The sequence below is a fragment of the Erinaceus europaeus genome, chromosome 2, assembly GCF_950295315.1.
Source record: "Erinaceus europaeus chromosome 2, mEriEur2.1, whole genome shotgun sequence".
In the NCBI taxonomy this organism is placed as follows: domain Eukaryota; kingdom Metazoa; phylum Chordata; class Mammalia; order Eulipotyphla; family Erinaceidae; genus Erinaceus; species Erinaceus europaeus.
The window spans coordinates 87999143-88018056 of NC_080163.1; the positions used below are offsets into that span (position 1 = coordinate 87999143).

Consider the following 18914-nt stretch of genomic DNA (forward strand, 5'->3'; position numbering starts at 1 on the left):
TAAAGGGACAGAAAGTAGAATGGTAATCACTAGAGGGTTTGGGGAAGAGGATAGTAGGAATTATTGTTTGCAAGGTATAGTTTTTCAATTTACAAGATGAAAAATGGTCTGGAGATTTTGCACAACGATGAACATTTACGTAACACACTCAAATGTATACTTAGAAATAACTAGGATGGAAAATCTTATGTTTTGTAGATTTTACCACAATTTAAAATAACTTTTGGGCAGGGATAGATAGCATAATGGTTATGCAAAGAAACTCTCATGCCTGAGGCTCCGAAGTCCCAGGTTCAATCTCCGCACCACCATAAGCCAGATCTGAGCAGTGCTCTGGTATTTCTCACTGTGTCTTTCTCTCTGTGCATCTCTCTCAAAAATATAAATAAATAAATAAATAAAATACATTTTAGTGATCTGGGAGGAGGCATAGAGAATAAAGTATTGGACTCTTGAGTAGGAAGTCTTAAATTTGATCCCTGGCATTGCTTGTGTCAGAGTAATACTCTGGTCCTCTTTTTGTGCTCTTTCATTAATAAATAAATACCTATTTTTAATAAAATATTTTTAAGGGCTGAAAAGATAGTTCATCTGGCAGGAAGCATTCTTTGCCTGGTATATGACCCAGGTTCAAGTTCCCTCTACAACACCTAGGAGTCCTACTACACTAGGGGAAGCTTTGATGCTTCTCTGTCTCTGTCTGAAAAGTTTGATCAGAGCAGTGGAACCCCTGTGATGACAAGGAAATGAGAATAATAAGAAAAAATTAATTAAAGAGAATTGTACAGATTCAAGGAAGGTAAAGTAAACAGCTTTTATCAGACTGCCTACAGAAAACAATTAGAAACTCTGGGAAAAACAGTACAGGACAACTGTAAAGGCATAATAGAGAAGCTGACAGGTAGTGAGTGGTCCAGGAGGTGATGCAATGGATAAAGCATTGGATTCTCAAGCATGAGGTCCCGAGTTCAATCCCTGGCAGCACATGTACCAGAGTGATCTGGTTCTTTCTCGCTCTCCTCCTATCTCTCTCATAAATAAATAAATAATTTTTTTTAAAAAAATGTAAAGTAAAAGAGAGGAGAGAGAGAGAGAGAGAAGAGGGAAGGTGACTGGTAGAAACCACAAGAGAATCTACCACAGGGAAATTTATTTAGAACACTGGGTCTGACTCATTTACACAACTTTCCCCTAAAGGTGCCCAACTGTACTAGAGGCACAAAGCAGTTCAAACTCAGACTTAATGTCTGTTTGTACACAGGTATACACAGATCATCTTGGATAGAGCTTGAAGGAATCATGTTACGTGAGATAAGCCAAAAAGAGAAGGATGAGTATGAGATGATCTCTCTCTTAACAGGAACAGAAAGAGGAAGCACAATTTAGTAAAACGACTGGTGTGGTATAATGCACCGAAGCAAAGGAAAAAGGACTCTGGAAAAGGAGGACTAGGAGAGGGGTGGAGAGTAGGGTGGGGTGGGGGACTTTCAGGCCCAGATACACAATGATGGACCTAACTTGGGGGTGAAAGTGTTAAGCAGACACCTATTTGGTGAGATAAGAAACTGTACCCATGTGCCAACAACCGTACTGTAAACCATTAATCTTTCAGTTAAAAAAAAAAGAACATATTTGTTTGACTTTAAGATATCAGAAAGGGTGGTCTGGGAGGTGGCGCAGTGGATAAAGCATGGGACTTTCAAGCATGAGGTCCTGAATTCAATCCCCAGCAGCACATGTACCAGGGTGATGCCTGGTTCTTTCTCTCTCCTCCTATGTTTCACATTAATAAATAAATAAAATCTTTAAAAAAAAAAAAAAAAAGATATCAGAAAGGGCCGCAGCGGAGCAGGTTAAGCGCAAGTGGTGCAAAGCGCAAGGACCAGTAAGGATCACGGTTCGAGCCCCCGGCTCCCCACCTGCAGGGGTCTCTTACAGGCAGTGAAGCAGGTCTGCAGGTGTCTATCTTTCTCTCCTCCTCCCTGTCTTCCCATCTTCTCTTGATTTCTCTCTGTCCTATCCAATAACAACAACATCAATAACTACAATAATAAAACAACAAGGGCAACAAAAGGGAATAAATACATTTTTTTAAAAAGTATAATATAAAAAGAAAAATAAAAAAAAAGATATCAGAAAACAGAATTGCCAGAATAGCAGGAAATACCAAAAAAGAATGAAGCAGCAAAACATGGGTAAGATGCCCTCAAACCTACTACTGATTCTGAAACACATATTTGAAAACCAGTAGAAGAAACTTAAAGCAAAACCAGAAGATTTGATCATTAGATGCATCAGCTGCTGCTCACCACAGGGAAAATTGATTTAGACTAGAGTCCTACCAAGTTAGAGGTATGGCTTTGAGCTTCTGTGGGTTTTGTTGTTGTTTGCTTGTTTTTGTTGTTGTCATTATTTGCTTGCTTGTTTGTTTTGAACTTCCATCTTAAAAGTGTGATTAAAACAGTAGTGAATCTGAAAAATTATGCCTATGGCCTAGGACCGAGGAGTTTGCCTTAACTAAAAGACAAAAACCAAACTGACTTAGCTTATAAAATGTGTAAATCAAGGGGCCTGGAGGTAGCACACCAGGAGAAGCACACACAGTACGAAGCGCAAGGACTAACACAAGGATTCCAGTTTGAGCCCCTGACTCCCCACATGCACAGTGGTCACTTCACAAGTGGTGAAGCAGGTATCTATCTTTCTCTCCCTCGCTCTCTCTTCCCCTCCTCTCACAATTCCTCTCTGTCATATGCTACTAAAAAAAAAAAAAAAAAGAAAGAAAAAAATGGCCTCCAGTTAAACTTCACAACAAAGCCCAAAAGAAGTTTTCATTTTTTTACTATATATTTGAGTCCAGAATGTATTTTTGAGAATTTTACTATAGAGGATGGGGGTAGATAGCATAGTGGTTATGCAAAGGAGACTCTCATGAATGAGGTTCTAAAATTCCAGGTTCAATTCCCCACCCCACTATAAGCCAGAGCTGAGCAGTGCTCTGATAAAAAAAAAAAAAAAAAGAGAAAGGAAATACTACTACAAGCAAATCATAAACTTTCAAAAGAAAAATGTTAACAGCCATTCCACAAATGAAAATATCAAGTGATCAGTAAGTACATAAAAGATGCTTGATATCATCAGTAATCTGAAAGATGCAATTTAATATCACAACGTGATTTGATTTCTCACTTATCAGAATGGCTAAAATAAAAGGAAAGACAACAGCAAATGTTGATGCTAATGCAAAACAGCTGGACCTCTCATACATTGCTAATGTGAATCTAAAAACATGGTCACTGGCAGCCAGGCAGTGGGGCAGCGGGTTAAGCACACGTGGTGCAAAGCGAAAGGATCCGGATTGGAGGCCCCGGCTCCCAACCTGCAGGGAGGTAACTTCACAGGCGTTGAAGCAGGTTTGCAGGTGTCTTTCTCTCCTCCTCTCTATCTTCCCCTCTTCTCTCGATTTCTCTCTGTCCAATCCAACAGCAATGACAGCAATAACAACAAATAACAATAACAACAACAATGACGATAAACAAGGGCAACAAAAGGAAAAAATGAATAAAGTTTAAAAAAAAATAACATGGTCACTTTGGAATATTGTTTTGCAATTACTCATAAAATCAAACACACAAATGACGACTTTATGACCCAGCAATTACACCCCTAGATATTCATGTAAGATAAATGAAAAGATATGGCACTGGGATTAAAGATATATTTCAGTATTACAGCACAGGACTTGCCTGCCTAAGGCCCTAGAGGTATCAATCCAGTCCCTTGCACTACCATACATCAGAGCTGAGTTGTGCTCTTAAAAATAAATAATTAGGGGGCCGGGCGATACCGCAGCGGGTTAAGTGCACTGGCACGAAGCGCGTAAGGGTTGACCTAAGGATCCGGGTTTGAGCCCCCGGCTCCCCACCTGCATGGGGGTCGCTTCACAAACAGTGAAGCAGGTCTGCAGGTGTCTTTCTCTCCCCCTCTCTATCTTCCCTTCCTCTCTCGTTTTCTCTCTGTCCTATCCAACAACAATGACAGCAATGACAACAATAATAATAACAACAACGATAAGCAACAAGAAAGGAAAAAAAAAAAATGGCTTCCCAGGCTGGGATTATGGATCGACCTGTCACTGCCCATGTCCAATGTGGAAGCAATTACAGAAGCCAGACCTTCTACCTTCTGCATCCCACAATGACCTTGGGTCCATACTCCCAGAGGGTTAAAGAATAGGAAAGCTATCAAGGGAGGGGATGGGATACAGAGTTCTGGTTGTGGGAATTGTGTGGAGTTGTGCCCCTCTTATCCTATGGTTTTGTTAGTGTTTCCTTTTTATAAATTAAATTAAATTATAAATAAATAAATAAATAAAGGCCTCCAGGAGCAGTAGATTTGAAGTGCAGGCATCAAGCCCTAGCAATAACCCTGGAGGCAATAAAAAAAATAATAAATAAATTTTTTAAATTTCCTAGAACACAAACGAGAATATGAAAAACGGGTGAAATCTTAAAAAATAAATAAATAAATAAATAAATAAATAAATTTCGTTAAAAAGCAATGCATACAGTGGTCTGGGAGGTAGTGCAGTGGATAAGGCACTGGATTCTCAAGCATGAGGTCCTGAGTTCAATCCCTGGCAGCACATATCCCAGAATGACATCTGGTTCTTTCTTTCTCTCCTATCATTTTTCACGAATAAATAAATAAAATCTTTTTAAAAAGTATTTTGTTGCCCTTGTTTTGCTTTTGTTATTACTGATGTCATTGTTGGATAGGACAGAGAGAAATGGAGAGAGGAAGGAAAGACAGAGAGGGGGAGAGAAAGATAGACACCTGCAGACCTGCTTCACCGTTTGTGAAGCAACTCCTCTGTAGGTGGGGAGCCAGGGGCTTGAACTGGGATCCAGTCTTTGCACTTTGCACCATGTGCACTTAACCCGCTGTGCTACCGCCTGACTCCCAATAAATAAAATCTTTTAAAGAATTTTTTAAAGCAATGCATGAACAAAAAGCTTGTTTATAACATTATTCATTATGTTTCAAAAAATTAGAAACAGCCTAAATGTCTAAAACAGGAAATGATGAGTACATTGTGACAAAGTTATACTAGCATGACAGTCATCATATAGTTTTTGTTTTTTGTTTTTCCAAGTTTAGAAGCCAAACTCTGCCCTAGCCCAACTTTCAAGTTCTATTCTCTACTCTGACACCATCCTCCCAGACAATATTTCTAGTCAACCTCCACGGCAGTTATCAAGCTCAAAGTCCTAGGCACCTAGGAACATACCTAAAGTAGACATCCTAAGTTCTTTCCACCCTAGAGTCCCTATTCTCATTTGCTATATTCCTTTTCTTTGGTTCCTGTTTATTAAACATTTTGTCTTACTTTATATCTTACTGACTTGTAGCCACCAAGTTGCAAATGCTACTACAATTCCAGCCTAAACTCCTTAGGCAGATCACCTCCTGGAATCTCTGCTCTCCAGAACCCTACCCTACTAAGGAAAGAGAGACAGGCTAGGAATATGGATCAATCATTAGCATCCAGAACCAGTGGAGAAGCTATTTTAGAAGCAAAATTCCTTCCTTCTGCACTCCAAAAAGATTTTTGGTCCATTCTCCCAGACAGGGTAAATGTTAAGGGAAGATGACCGGAGCACTCTGAAGCCCAGTTCCACCAGGACCCAAAATGTTTGTTACCAGGAATAGTTGTTTTGATATTATCACTGAAAGGGAAGAGAATCTGGAAAACATCAGAAGTCAGGTACTGTTACTCTTTATCTGAGAGACAACAGGAAATGGGGAGGACATTCTGAAATAGTAATAGGTGTAGGTGTGAATTGGGAAGGAAATGAATAAAAATGGGCAAAAAAAAAAAAAAAAACCAGAGAGAGACAGGCAGACAGACAAGCAGGCAAACAGACTTAGATATATAGTCAAATAGAACTACTGCAGTTTCCAATGGAGGGGGGATAGGCACACAGAACTCTGATGGTGGGAAACTATTATCTTGTAGTTTTGCAAATCACTAATGAAAAAAATATTAAAGAAAGAAAAAATTCCTAATGCTATAGAGTTGGGAAGGATAAACTTCCTGGAGATTATTATTTTCCCTTTAGAGCATAATGAATGGTGGTACATGATAATTACACACTCTAATTTAATCCTTACCTTCTTTCAGAGCTTTATCCATATTGTGAGAAATTACTACCCTTCTAGACTGAGCTGATTCCTGTGAGTTTCCAAACAAAGGACTCTGAAATGTAAAAGAAAAATAGGTACAGATTACTGAATAAATAAATGACAGAAGAAAATAAAACCAAAGGTATGATGTACCACCTAAACCAGCATTAAGATATTATTTAACAGATTTTAAAGTTCTTCAACAAAATTTAAAAAAAAAAAATCTTAAGGTTAAAAAAAATTGTAAAGAGTTTTTTTCCCCTTTCAGTTATCAAAACAGTCTGATGTCACTGTGGGAATAAACAAATCAACCAAATAGCAGCAAGTACAAAAATTGGATGTATCGTGGTCCAAGAGGTGGCACAGTGATAAAGCTTTTGGACTTTCAAGCATGAGGTCCTGAGTTCGATCCCCAGCAGCATATGTGCCAGAGTGATGTCTAGTTCTTTCTCTCTCCTCCTATCTTTCTCATTAATAAATAAATGAAGTCTTTAAAATATATTTTTAAAAATTGGATGTATCTAAATATGAGAACTAAGAATTTAATAAAGAATTTGAAATCAATGAGAAAAACACAAAGTATTAAATAAATGGTATTGGAATAATTTGATATTCATGTTCATAAAGAGGTTATTAAATCTTTTTTTTAATTTTTTTATTTATGTATTTTCTCTTTTGTTGCCCTTATTGTTTTTATTGTTGTTGTTATTGATGTCCTTGTTAGATAGGACAGAGAGAAATGAAGAGAGGAGGAGAAGACAGAGAGGGGGAGAGAAAGATAAGACACCTGCAGACTTGCTTCAACGCCTGTGAAGCAACTCCCCTGCAGGTGGAGAGCTGGAGGCTCGATCCCGGGTCCCTGCGCTTCGCGCCACGTGTGCTTAACCTGCTGCGCTACCGCCCAACTCCCAAGAGGTTATTAAATCCTACCTTACATTTTATAAAATACTTCAAACCCATTAAAAAGCTAAGTGTGTGCATGTATCTATCTCTCCCTCTGTAGGGCCTCAAATATGTATGGCTTCACTGTTCCCAGGCTGACTTTTTCATTCTTTATTTCAGGTAGAGACAAAAGGAAAGGCAGAACAAGAGGGAGAAAGACTACATCAGAACTTTTCCTGAGACTCTGGCACTGCAGTTTCTAAAGAATCTAATAAATCTTCCGCTTTTATAAACCCCGGCAAAAAGTGCCTTTTAAAAATTTTTTTTCTATATGCCACCACTAGGTCTTCTTTGTCGTGTACTCAGGCTCTAGCCCAGCACCCACTACACTGGGGGAAGTGTCATTGCAATGTTATCTTTCCCTCCCCCCCTCTGTTTCTGTCTATCTGAAAAAGGTCATTTGAATAGTGAAGCCCTAGCAACAATAACAAAAAAGTATTTTCACAATTTGGCTAGTAAAATTATATTAAAGAGGAAATTTTCATTTCAAATATGAAAGTAATTAAAAATAAGTATAATATAATTGAGGGCTGCCTTTTTTTTATAAACTAATAAACAATACTAACAAAATGTAAGTTATGTTTTTGAGCATGGGAAATATTACAAGTGTTTGACCAGTAAGTACCACACTATCACTAAGGAGATACAGACGGTTAATGTTACTATCACCTTTGCCCAACAAATAAGCCTGAGTAAATCATTCTGTTCTCAGGGAAGCCACCCTAAGACACCAGCAATTAACCCTATGGCCCTGGGTGGCCCAACTGGAAGTTCAGAATTTCTAGGGCATGAATTAATTTCATACTATTCATGGGTCAAGTATCATGCATGTTATTCACATTCATTTCCACAGTTACATTAAGGAAACATTATATATATATATATATATATATATATATATATATATATATATATATATATTTTTTTTTTTTTTTTTTTTTTTTTTTTTTTTTTTTTTACCAGTACACTGCTTAGCTCTGGCTTACTGTGGTGCAGGGGGATTAAACCTAGGACTTCTGAGACTCAGGCATGGAAATCTTTTGCATAATCACTATGCTACCTCCCCCACCATTATACTTTAAAAATATATAATTTTAAGATTATTTAGTTGAAATGCTTCTGAAATAAAAATTAATCCTGGGGAAGCAATTACAGAAGCCAGACCCTCTACCTTCTGCAACCCTCAACGACCCTGGGTCCATGCTCCCAGAGGGCTAGAGAATGGGAAGGCTATCATGGGAGAGGGTGGGTTATGGGGATTGGGTGGTGGGAATTGTGTGGAGTTGTACCCCTCCTACCTTATGCTTTTGTTCACTAATCCTTTCTTAAATTAAAAATTTAAATAAAAAAAAATAAATAAAAATAAAAAAAAATAAAAAAAAAAATTAATCCTTTATACTATAAATCAACATATCACATTCAGCACTTTGCCAAGGAATGAGGAAAAATCTTAAGTAATCATAGTCCTATATAAACAAAGTCCTTTAATGCATAAAATTAAAAAATATACATACTCTCAATCATTTAAATCTTTCCTCTAGTGTCTGAATAGTTTACTATAAAATTAAGTAATCCGGGAACTGAGTGGTGATGCATCTGGTTGAAGAGCACATGTGTAATGTGCAAGGACTCAGGTTCAAGTCCCTGCTCCCCACCTGCAGGGGAAAAGCTTTGTGAGTGGTAAAGCTGTGTCGCGGGTGTCTCGCCATCTCTCTTCCTCTATTTCTGGCTGTCTCTATCCGATAAATAAATAATGGTAATAAAAAATCAGGTGATCAGACTATTTTATTATCGTTCTTTCGTTTAGTTTATAAAAAATGAGAAAATAAGATGCAATTTAAAATTGAAATTTAAAAGAATCTTTTTAGAAGCCTAGAGAGAGTTCACTCAGGAAAATGCACGCTTTACTAGGCACAAGAGCTGTGTTTGAACTCCTAGTACCATGTAGGCCCACCATACATGAAATAGGAAAGCTACATGAATGTTGGAAAGGCACTGTAGTGTCTCCATCTCTCTCTGTCTGAAAAATTTTAAGTCCAAAGAGAGCAATGGAATTGCACAAGTACAGTGTCCCAACAGGCAAAAATAAATAAGGCTAACTAAATCAATAAATACTCATTTTAAACATCAGACAGAAGTGGAAATACCTAAGCAGGCAGCAGACTTTCATGCCTAAGGTCTCAAGTCCGATCCCCAACCAGCATTGCACAGCTGCCTAATTCTCCAATTCTATCTACTTATCTATCTATCTATCTATCTATCTAACTAACTAACTAACTAAATCTAAAAATATGGGGGAGGGAAGGATGGAAGATAGTTCACCCAGTAAGTAAGTCTTGTCTTGCCCTGCCCAGGTCCAAGCCCCACCATCAAGAAAGAGTTTCAGGGGAGCAGGGTGGTAGCACAGCGGGTTAAGCACAGGTGGCACAAAGCACAGGGACCAGTGCAAGGATCCTGCCCGATTCGAGTACCCGGCTCTCCACCTGTAGTGGGGTCGCTTCACAGGCGCTGAAGCAGGTCTGCAGGTGTCTTTCTCTCCCCCTCTCTGTCTTCCCCTCCTTTCTCCATTTCTCTCTGTCCTATCTAACAACGACGACATCAATAACTACAACAATGAAACAACAAGGGCAACAAAAGGAAATAAATAGTTTTTTTTTTAATCTTTAAAAGTGGTCCGAGAGGTGGCGCAGTGATAAGGCTTTGGACTCTCAAGCATGAGGTCCTGACTTTGATTCCCGGCAGCACATGTGCCAGAGTGATGCCTGGTTCTTTCTCTCTCCTCCTGTCTTTCTCATAAACAAAAAATCTTTTTTTAAAAAAATCTTTTTAAAAAAAGAGTTTCGGGGTACACTGGGTTAAGCACACATAGTGCAAAGCACAGGGACACGCGCAAGAATACCAGTTCGAGTCCCCTGCTCCCCACCTGCAGGGGAGGTTGCTTCACAAGTGGTGAAGCAGGTCTGCAGCCCTCTCTCTTTATCCCCCCATCAACCCCTCCTCTCTCAATTTCTGTCTTATCCAACAGCAATGGAAAAAATCACCGCCAAGAGCAGTGGATTCATAGTGCAGGCACAGAGCCCCAGCAATAACCCTGGAGGCAAAAAAAGAGTTCCAAGGCACCAAGGGGCACTTAGTGACATGGTGGCTCTCCCTGCCATATACATATAGAAATAATAATTTAAAAAATCATCCTGGCAGCAGTGCAGTCACACAGGAGTGAGACCTTGGCACTGTCAGAAAACAAAAATAAGCATCCAGCATATATTTAAACACCTGATGAATTTTGAGGACAATATTTTATTTTAATTAGAAAAAGACAGGGAATTGGGCAGTAGCGCAGTGGGTTAAGCGCAGGTAGTGCAAAGCACAAGGACTGGCATAAGGATCCTGGTTTGAGCCCATCTCCCCACCTGCAGGGGAGTCGCTTCACAGGCAGTGAAGCAGGTCTGAAGGTTTCTATCTTTCTCTCCCCCTCTCTGTCTTCCTCTCCTCTCTCCATTTCTCTGTTCTGTCCAACAACGACAATATCAACAACAATAATAACTACAACAATAAAAATAACAAGGGCAACAAAAGGGAATAAATAAATATTTAAAAAATAATAATAAAATTTTAAAAAAAAAAGAGAGAGATAGAGATATGCCAGAGCACTACATAGCTCTGGCTCATGGTGGTGCTGGAATTGAACCAGAGACCTTGGAACCTCAAGAATAAAAACCTTTTTGCATAACCATTCTGCTGTCTCCTCTGCCCAGGGGACAATATGTTCACTGAATTAATACTTTTAGAGCACTATACAGATAAGCAGTTTTCACACAACTTCTCAAGGCTTTCGCAGATAGTCTGGCAGAATTTCCCAAATATAGCATGCCAGTTTTTAGTGCACAATACCAATTGATGATAAAAACCAAAGCCAAACAAAACTTCCTTAAGAACTTTTTGAATCTGTGTTCTTAAAACAGAGTCTGTTTTTCAGGGCAAGAAGAGAAGTCGTTATGAATGTGATGAGAGGCAGCACACGCATATTTAAGCACAAGCTGTGCTTATGTGTCTCTCTTCACAACTTCCTTCAAAACTGTTAACTTCTCTATAAGTTTCACTATTTTTGTCTCTACTATGTCTTACCATGTACCTGAATAATTCTTCTTCTCTTTTGGCTTCAAAGTTCAACATAATAATAAACATGTTTGTCACTGCTGACTGATGTTCCCTTACTTTTAAAAAGCTTACACGAATGGGGACCAGATGGTGACAAACCTGGTTGAGCACACATGTTACAAATGTACAAGGACCCAGGTTCAAGCCACCAGTCCCAACCTGCAGGGGGAAAGCTTTGCAAGTAGTGAAGCAATGTTGCAAGTGCCTCTCTCTCTCTCCTTTTCCCCCATACCCTCTTGAATTCTGGCTGTCTCTAGCCAATAAATAAGTAAAGATAATTGAAAAAAATGAAGAAAATAAAAAAATCTTACTTACAAGAGGAACCAAGTCGTGGTGTATTTGGTTGAGTGCACACTTTACCAAATGCAAGAGTTCAAGTTTGATCCCCCACTGCCCCCACCAACCCGCAAGTTTGCAGGTGTCTTTTTCTTTTCTCTCCTCCTCCTCCCTCCCTCCCTCCCCCTCCTCTCTCAATTTCTTTCTGTCCTACCCAATAAAATATAATTTAAAAAGGAAAAAATGGCTACCAGGAGTAGTGGATTTGTAGCTCCAGCAATAACCCTGGTGGTGACAGATAAATAAATAAATAAATAAATAAATAAATAAATAAATATTTATGGGGTCCAGGCAGTGGTGCACACATGCTGACATATGTTGGCATGCTTAAGGACTGGATTCAAACCCCCCACTCCTCATCTGCAGAGGGGAAGCTTCATAAGTGGTGAAGCAGGTAATGTAGGTATCTCTCTCTCCATCTCCCTACCCCCCCCACCCCAATTTCTCTCTGCCCTATCAAAAACAAAATGGGGCAGGAGCAACAGAAAAATGGCTACTGGAAAGGGATAACAATAGTGCAGGAACTGAGTCTCAGAAATAACTTTGATGGCAAGAAAAGTACCAAAAATAAAACCAAAAGCCAAGTTAACTATTGATGGAAACAATCTCCTTGTATCTAAATTACAATGTGATTATAAAAAGTCACTTACTGCATACATTCATTCTTTCAAACCTCAGAGGTGGAATTTACTAAACTGTCTCCAAAGATGGAGAAAGAAAAATAGAGACAGAGAAGGGAGACAAGGTAGGGATGGAGGAGGAGAAGGAAGAGAGAGTGGGGTAGAGAGAAAGTGTGCTAAGTGTGCTGAAACAAATGCAAAAGGTGAATAAATTCCTGAGGCCCAGAGGAAAGCTAAGCAAAAACTATCTTCATTCTCTATTTTTAGGTTTGAAAAAAGAAACTCTAAGAGGCAAGACTTCCCCTTAAAAGACATGTTCTTCAAAGTGAATGCTAACTGCCCCTATTTGCATTGGCACAAGCGTCATTCTCAAGTATAGCCCACTGCTACCTGACAATCACTTTCCTAAAATGTTGGGTTTTAGAACAGGAAAGAAAAATATGTGTACTTTTCTCATTGTAGGAAAGGGTAAATGATAGAAATATTCATTATCCTAAACCAAATTTTAGGGCTTTGAATGCAGTCTAACCACTCAGCTTTTGTATTTAAGTTTTCAGTCTATTCAATTCATAAAAGTTTGGGGGTAGGGAGTAGGAAATAACCCACCCAATAGAGTGTGCACTTTACCATGTCCAAGTACCCCAGTTCAAGCCCCCAATGCCACATGGGAACACCCATCATGCACAGCATCACAGGAAGTTTGATGAACAGCAGAGAAATGCTATGGCTTTTCCTCTCTGTCTCCCTCTCTTCCTCTCTGTTTCTTTTGGTCTGGAATTGAAAGAAGGGGGGACGGGGAGAAAGTCTGCCAGAAGCACAAGAATCATGTAAAAATTTTTGATTAGAGCACAACTCACCTCTGGTATTATGGTGGTATCAAGGATCGGATCTGTGACCTCCAAGCCTTAAGCATGAAAGTCTGGTGTCTCATTTACTTAAAATAAATGAAATCTATCTTATTTATTTATTGTACCAGAGCACTACATTGCTCTGGTTTATGGTGGCATTGGGGATGGAACCTGGGACCTCAGGGCCATAGGCAGAAAAGTCATTTTTATAACCACTATGCTGTATCCTCAACCCTTCACTTTAAAATTTTAACCTAGCTTAAAACCAAGTTGTCAAGATCATTTTAAAGCACTCAGTGAATCCTCTAGAGGGAAAAAATAAAAGGTCTCAACATCTAATTGCTCATTTTAAAAATATTTTTCCAAAGAGGACATAAACCTAAAAGCTTTCCTCTAGTTAAGTAACTAGATTCTCAGCATCAAGAAGAGCGGACATTCTATGGATAAATCCTTTCCTGAATACGGGAGTCGGGCGGTAGCGCAGCACGTTAAGTGCACAAGGTGCAAAGCACAAGAACCAGCGATCCTGGTTCAAGTCCCTGGCGCCCCACCTGCAGAGGAGTCACTTCACAAGCGGTGAAGCAGGTCTGCAGGTGTCTATCTTTCTCTCCCCTTCTCTGTCTTCCCCTCCTCTCTCTCCATTTCTCTCTGTCCTTTCCAACAACAAGGGCAACAAAAAGGAATAAGTGTTTTTAAAAAAAGAAAAAAAAACCTTTACTGAATACATATCAGCTTTCTGTTTACTTCTAAATATCAGCTTTTAGGTTATAGCTATCATATGCTCAAATCGTCTTTGTGTCAGAACTAAAGACACTCTGATGAGGAAATAACATCCAGAGAGACTCCATGCAGAGGCAACTAAAGAACCAGGAACTATCTGGAATCCAGCCAATGTTATAGCTCATTGTCCAGTGTTTTTAAGTATGGCACTGTTTACTGTCTTGCTTCCTGTGAAGGGCTGGGACAACCCGTTCATAACCTGTAGTCCCTCTCATGCCTTTTACTCTGGACTGCTCAAATAATTTCTGCACTATGTACAGAAAACTTTTAAATTTTTTAAGGGTTTCACATGTTTTTTACTCATGATGTTATTGTGTGAAGTATTTCTTTTTTTATTAATTTAATAATGATTGCCAAGACTGTAGGATAAGAGGGACACAATTCCCACCACCTGAATTCCATATCCCATTCCCACCATTGGAAGGTTCCCTATTCTTTATCCCTCTAGGAGTATGGACCCAGAATCATTATGGGGTGCAGAAAGTGGGAGGTCTTGCTTCTGTAGTTGCTTCTCTGCTGGACATGGGAAAACTTTTAAATTTTAATGTATTTTTCATTTTAAAAAGAAAAAAAACAGTTGTACTGATCTGAAGGGGAAGATGGATGCAACTTCCTGTAAAACAACTGAAATGGTCATTTATCTCAGAAAAATAAATACAAACAGCCAATCATCACCACTAACCACAAGGAGCCATCACACGACTGCATCTGTCCAAGAATTCTCAGCATCTGACAACCTACTGAGAACCCATGACTAATATTTTCATTCTTCAACTATGTTACTCTCAAAACCATGGCTCCTTTCAAGCCAATCATATTCTGCCTTGGTCTCAAATAATTTATTCAACATCAAAAGAAATAAAGAAACCACAGATAACTCTATTCAGGAGGTACTAAGAATGGGCTAGGGAGATAGCATAACATTTATACCAAAAAAAAAGCCTTTCTTGCCTGCGGCTTTGAGATCCAGATTTAGTGCCTAGCACCACTATAATTCAGAGCTGCACAGTGCTCTGGTTAAAACAAACAAAAGAAAACAAAACTAAACTAAGAAATGGAAAGGTCACCTAATTAGATTAAGACCCTAACAAAAGGTGGATATCAACAATAAAATTCATGCCCAACATGTTAACTGAGTAGTCATGCTAAAAAGATGAATGCAACAAATCAGTAGAGAAAGAATACAAGTTCCCAAGTTCAAAAGAACTTTTTACTAATGGTAGATCTCTGATCACGTCACTTCTTTCCCGCCGACCTTTTTTAACAGTTTTTTTTAATTAATTTATTTATTATTGTCTTTATTTATTGGATAGAGACAGCCAGAAATCAAGAAGGAGAGGGGTGATAGAGAAGGAGAGAGAGAGAGAGAGAGACCTGCAGCCCTGCTTCACCACTCATAAAGCTTTCCCCCTGCAGGTGGGGACCTGGGCTCAAATCTGGGTCCTTGTGCATTGTAATGCATGCGCTCAACCAGGTGCGCCACCACCTGGGCCCCCTCCCGCCTACTTTTTAAGTTATTTATTTAGTGATCGAGAAAGAAAGGCCAGGGTATTGCTCTGTCATATGCAATGTTAGAAAATGAACACGGGCCAGACGGAAGTGCACCAAGTAGAATGCACATGTTACACTGTGTAAGGATCCAAATTCAATCCCCTGATGTCCACCTGAGCAGGGGGTGAGGGGCCACATGCATTTGTGTGCATGTGTGAATTTCCCTCTGTCTCTCCCCAAAAAGAAAGAAAAGGAGAACTGGAGAAAAGGAGGAAGAAAGGTGGGCGAGTACAGGCACAGGTACAGGACAGGAGAAAATGAACACAGGACTTCACAAATGCAAGGGATGTGCTCTATCCTACTAAACCATCAGAAATCCAAAAAAGAAAATACACATATAGATGCCCAGTAAGGAGTACAATTGTGATGAAGATGTAGATACTGCTGTACTGTAGGATGTTTTAATTTATTTCAACAACAACAACAAAACAAAAATAGAGGCTGAAGACATAGCTCAGCAATGGAACATAGGACACTGCATACCTGAGGCCTTAAGGCCCAGGTTCAGTTCCTGGAACTGCATATATAACTGCAGAATTTATTTCTCTTTCTGTGTCATTCACAAATAAATATCTTTTTAATAAATATTTACTTATTTTTCAATAAGTGAGAAATACAAAAAGAAAAATGCAGAGACAAAAGAGGCCTGAGCACTGCTCAGCTCTGATTCTGGTGGTGCTGAGGATTGAACCTGGGGCCTCAGAGCCTTAGGCATTGAAGTTTTTTGCATACCCTATCTATTCTGTACCCTATCTTATGCTATCTCCTCAGCTCTAAATTTTTTTTTTTTAATTATCTTTGTTTATTGGATAGAGACAGCCAGGAACCGAGAGGGAAGGGGTGATGGGGCGGGGGGAGACCTACAACACTGCTTCACCACTCACAAAACTTTCCCCTGCAGGTGGGGACCAGGGGCTCAAACCAGGGTCCTCGCAAATTATAATATGTGTGCTCAACCAGTGTGTCACTACTCAGCCCAATAAATATCTTTTTTTTTTAATGAAAATAAAGAAATTTTAGCAGCTGGGGAAACAACTCAGTGGGTACTACCACACAGAATTTTCCATGCCCAAAGCCCAAGTGCAACTCCTGTCACTGCATATGACAAAGTGGTCCTCTGCCCCACCCCATGAAATTGATGGAATAAATCTCTTCTTTAAAACTGAAAGTTTGGGAGTCGAGCGGTAGGTAGCTCAGCGGGTTAAGCACAGATGGCACGAAGCACAAGGACCGGCGTAAGGATCCCAGTTCAAGCCCCCGGCTCCCCACCTGCAGGAGAGTCGCTCCACAGGTGGTGAGGCAGGTCTGTAGGTGTCTGTCTTTTTCTCGCTCTCTCTGTCTTCCCCTCCTCTCTCCATTTCTCTCTGTCCTATCTAACAACGACAATAACAATAATAACTACAGCAACAATAACAACAAGGGCAACCAAAGGGAAAATTTGAAAAATTAAAAATAAATAAATAAATAAATAAATTGAAAGTTTAAAACATAATTTTAGCTGGTTGGGAGCCAGTTCACCTGGTACAGAACACACTCCCCGACCCCCCAAGCCAGGGTTATTGCTGGGGCTCCGTGCATGCACAACAAATCCACCACTACCAGCAGTCAATGTTCCTTCTTTTCCTTTCTTTTTTTATTTGATAGGACAGACAGGAATTGAGAAAGAAGGGGGAGGAAGAGAGGGAGTGAAAGAGACACACCTGAGGCATGAAGGCCCCCTCCCTATGCATTATTAGTATTCATTTCAAGAAGACATGGGTGTTAAAGTGCTTTAAAGTGGGTTAAGAGATAGCCTATCACTTAAGTTTGCACCTTACCATGTGTCCCAGCCTCAAATATCAAAAACATTTGACAGTGCCATGGATGATGGCACCAGGGAAGTTCCATGAATGGTGAAAACATGTTGCTGTGTCTCTCCCCTCTCATTCTGTCTTTTTAAATCTTTTTTGCTCTTGTTCTCTTTTTCTAAAAGAGTGACTCTTGAGAGGTCACTCAGCCGTTTCTTACACATACTCAAGGCCCCAGCACTGGGGAAGAAAAAAACGTGTGTGTGTGTGTGTGTGTGTGTGTGTGTGTGTGTGTGTGTGTGTGTGTGTGTAAATATAGGTTGTTATTATGGTTCCAAAAGCCAGTTTAAATTTTTACAATGTGTTGGTATGCTTCTAATTCTGCTTTTAAAAACCCCTTCTGTTTCATTTGGTTTAATCCCCCCCTGCATTCTATTTACATAACACTGTATTCTATTTACATAACCTCTGTTAACAAGCACCACCCTCCCTCCAGGGCATTGGTGGTTCAGTGGTAGAATTCTTGCCTGCTCCGCCCCCTCTCCTTGTCATACCCTGATTTTCACCAGTCACTTTTCTCTCCACCCTCTCTGCGTCGCATCCTGTTCCCACCCTACTGGGCTAGTATATTTATAAGGACAAGATTGTTTGTAGTTTTTAGATGAGCTTAGGTTGGTATAGATTGCGCTGCGTCCTGCATGAATAAAGAGATACTACCTATAGCTCAACTATGAGTCCCGGGTCATCTGTTACCCACCCGTGAAGCCAGCCCGTCGAAAACAACACAATGTTAATTTCCTTTCTGAAGAATGAATATAGTTATATGACATTAATGTGCATTATGACCCTTCATGCTTTTGGATACTACAGTTCCCAGCTACTGGGAAAAAGGTTTACAAATGTAGGAGCAGTGCTATTGATGTCTCCCCTTCAACCTCTTTCTTTCAACCTCTTTCTTTCATCCTCTTTCAAGAGAAGAGAACAGAGGAGAAGAAAAAACAAAAGGGAGGGGAAGGAAATGTCTACTGGGAACACTGGAGTTCATGCAGTCACTGAGTCCTAGCAACTGGGGTGGGGGTGGATTTTACTGTTAGAATCCTTTGGGGGGAGGGGCAGTAGATAGCACAACAGGTTAAGCACACATGGCACAAAGCGCAAGTACCAGCTTAAGGATCCTGGTTGGAGCCCCCAGCTCCTCATCTGCAGTGAGGTCACTTCACAAACGGTGAAGCAGGTCTGCAGGTGTTTATCTTTCTCTCCCCCTCTCTGTCTTCCCCTCCTCTCTCAATCTCTCTCTGTCCTATCCAACAATGATGACAGCAATAACAACAATAATAGTAACAACAACAAGGGCAACAAAAGGTGAAAAAATAGCCTCAAGGAGCAGTGGATTCATAGTGCAGGCATTGAGCCCCAACAATAACCCTGGAGGCCATATATATATATATATATATATATATATATATATATATATATATACTTTATTAGTGTTTCTTGGTTATCAATCTGCTTTCTAAGAGAAAAATAAATATTAACACAAAGACACAAAATCTATTGATTGATCAACAAAAGTAAATTTGGGGTAGGTTACTATGATTATGATTTTTTAAAGAGACTCATGGGAAGAAAAAATATCTTTTACCTCTAGTGTCAAAACCTCGAACCCGAAGAATCTTAGAAAATGGACTTAATTTGATTACAAGAAA

At 39.6% G+C, this 18914-nt stretch overlaps 1 protein-coding gene across 3 annotated transcripts in view; it reads right to left on the bottom strand.

Moving 5' to 3' along the window:
• Nucleotides 1–18914, bottom strand: part of SNX25 (sorting nexin 25) — a 160511-nt gene that overhangs the window by 108523 nt on the left and 33074 nt on the right. For all 3 annotated transcript variants that reach the window (XM_060183812.1, XM_007517663.3, XM_060183808.1), the window contains exon 2: nucleotides 6175–6259. In XM_060183812.1, coding sequence (XP_060039795.1) covers nucleotides 6175–6259 — 85 coding nt within the window. The remainder of the gene's footprint in view (nucleotides 1–6174; nucleotides 6260–18914) is intronic.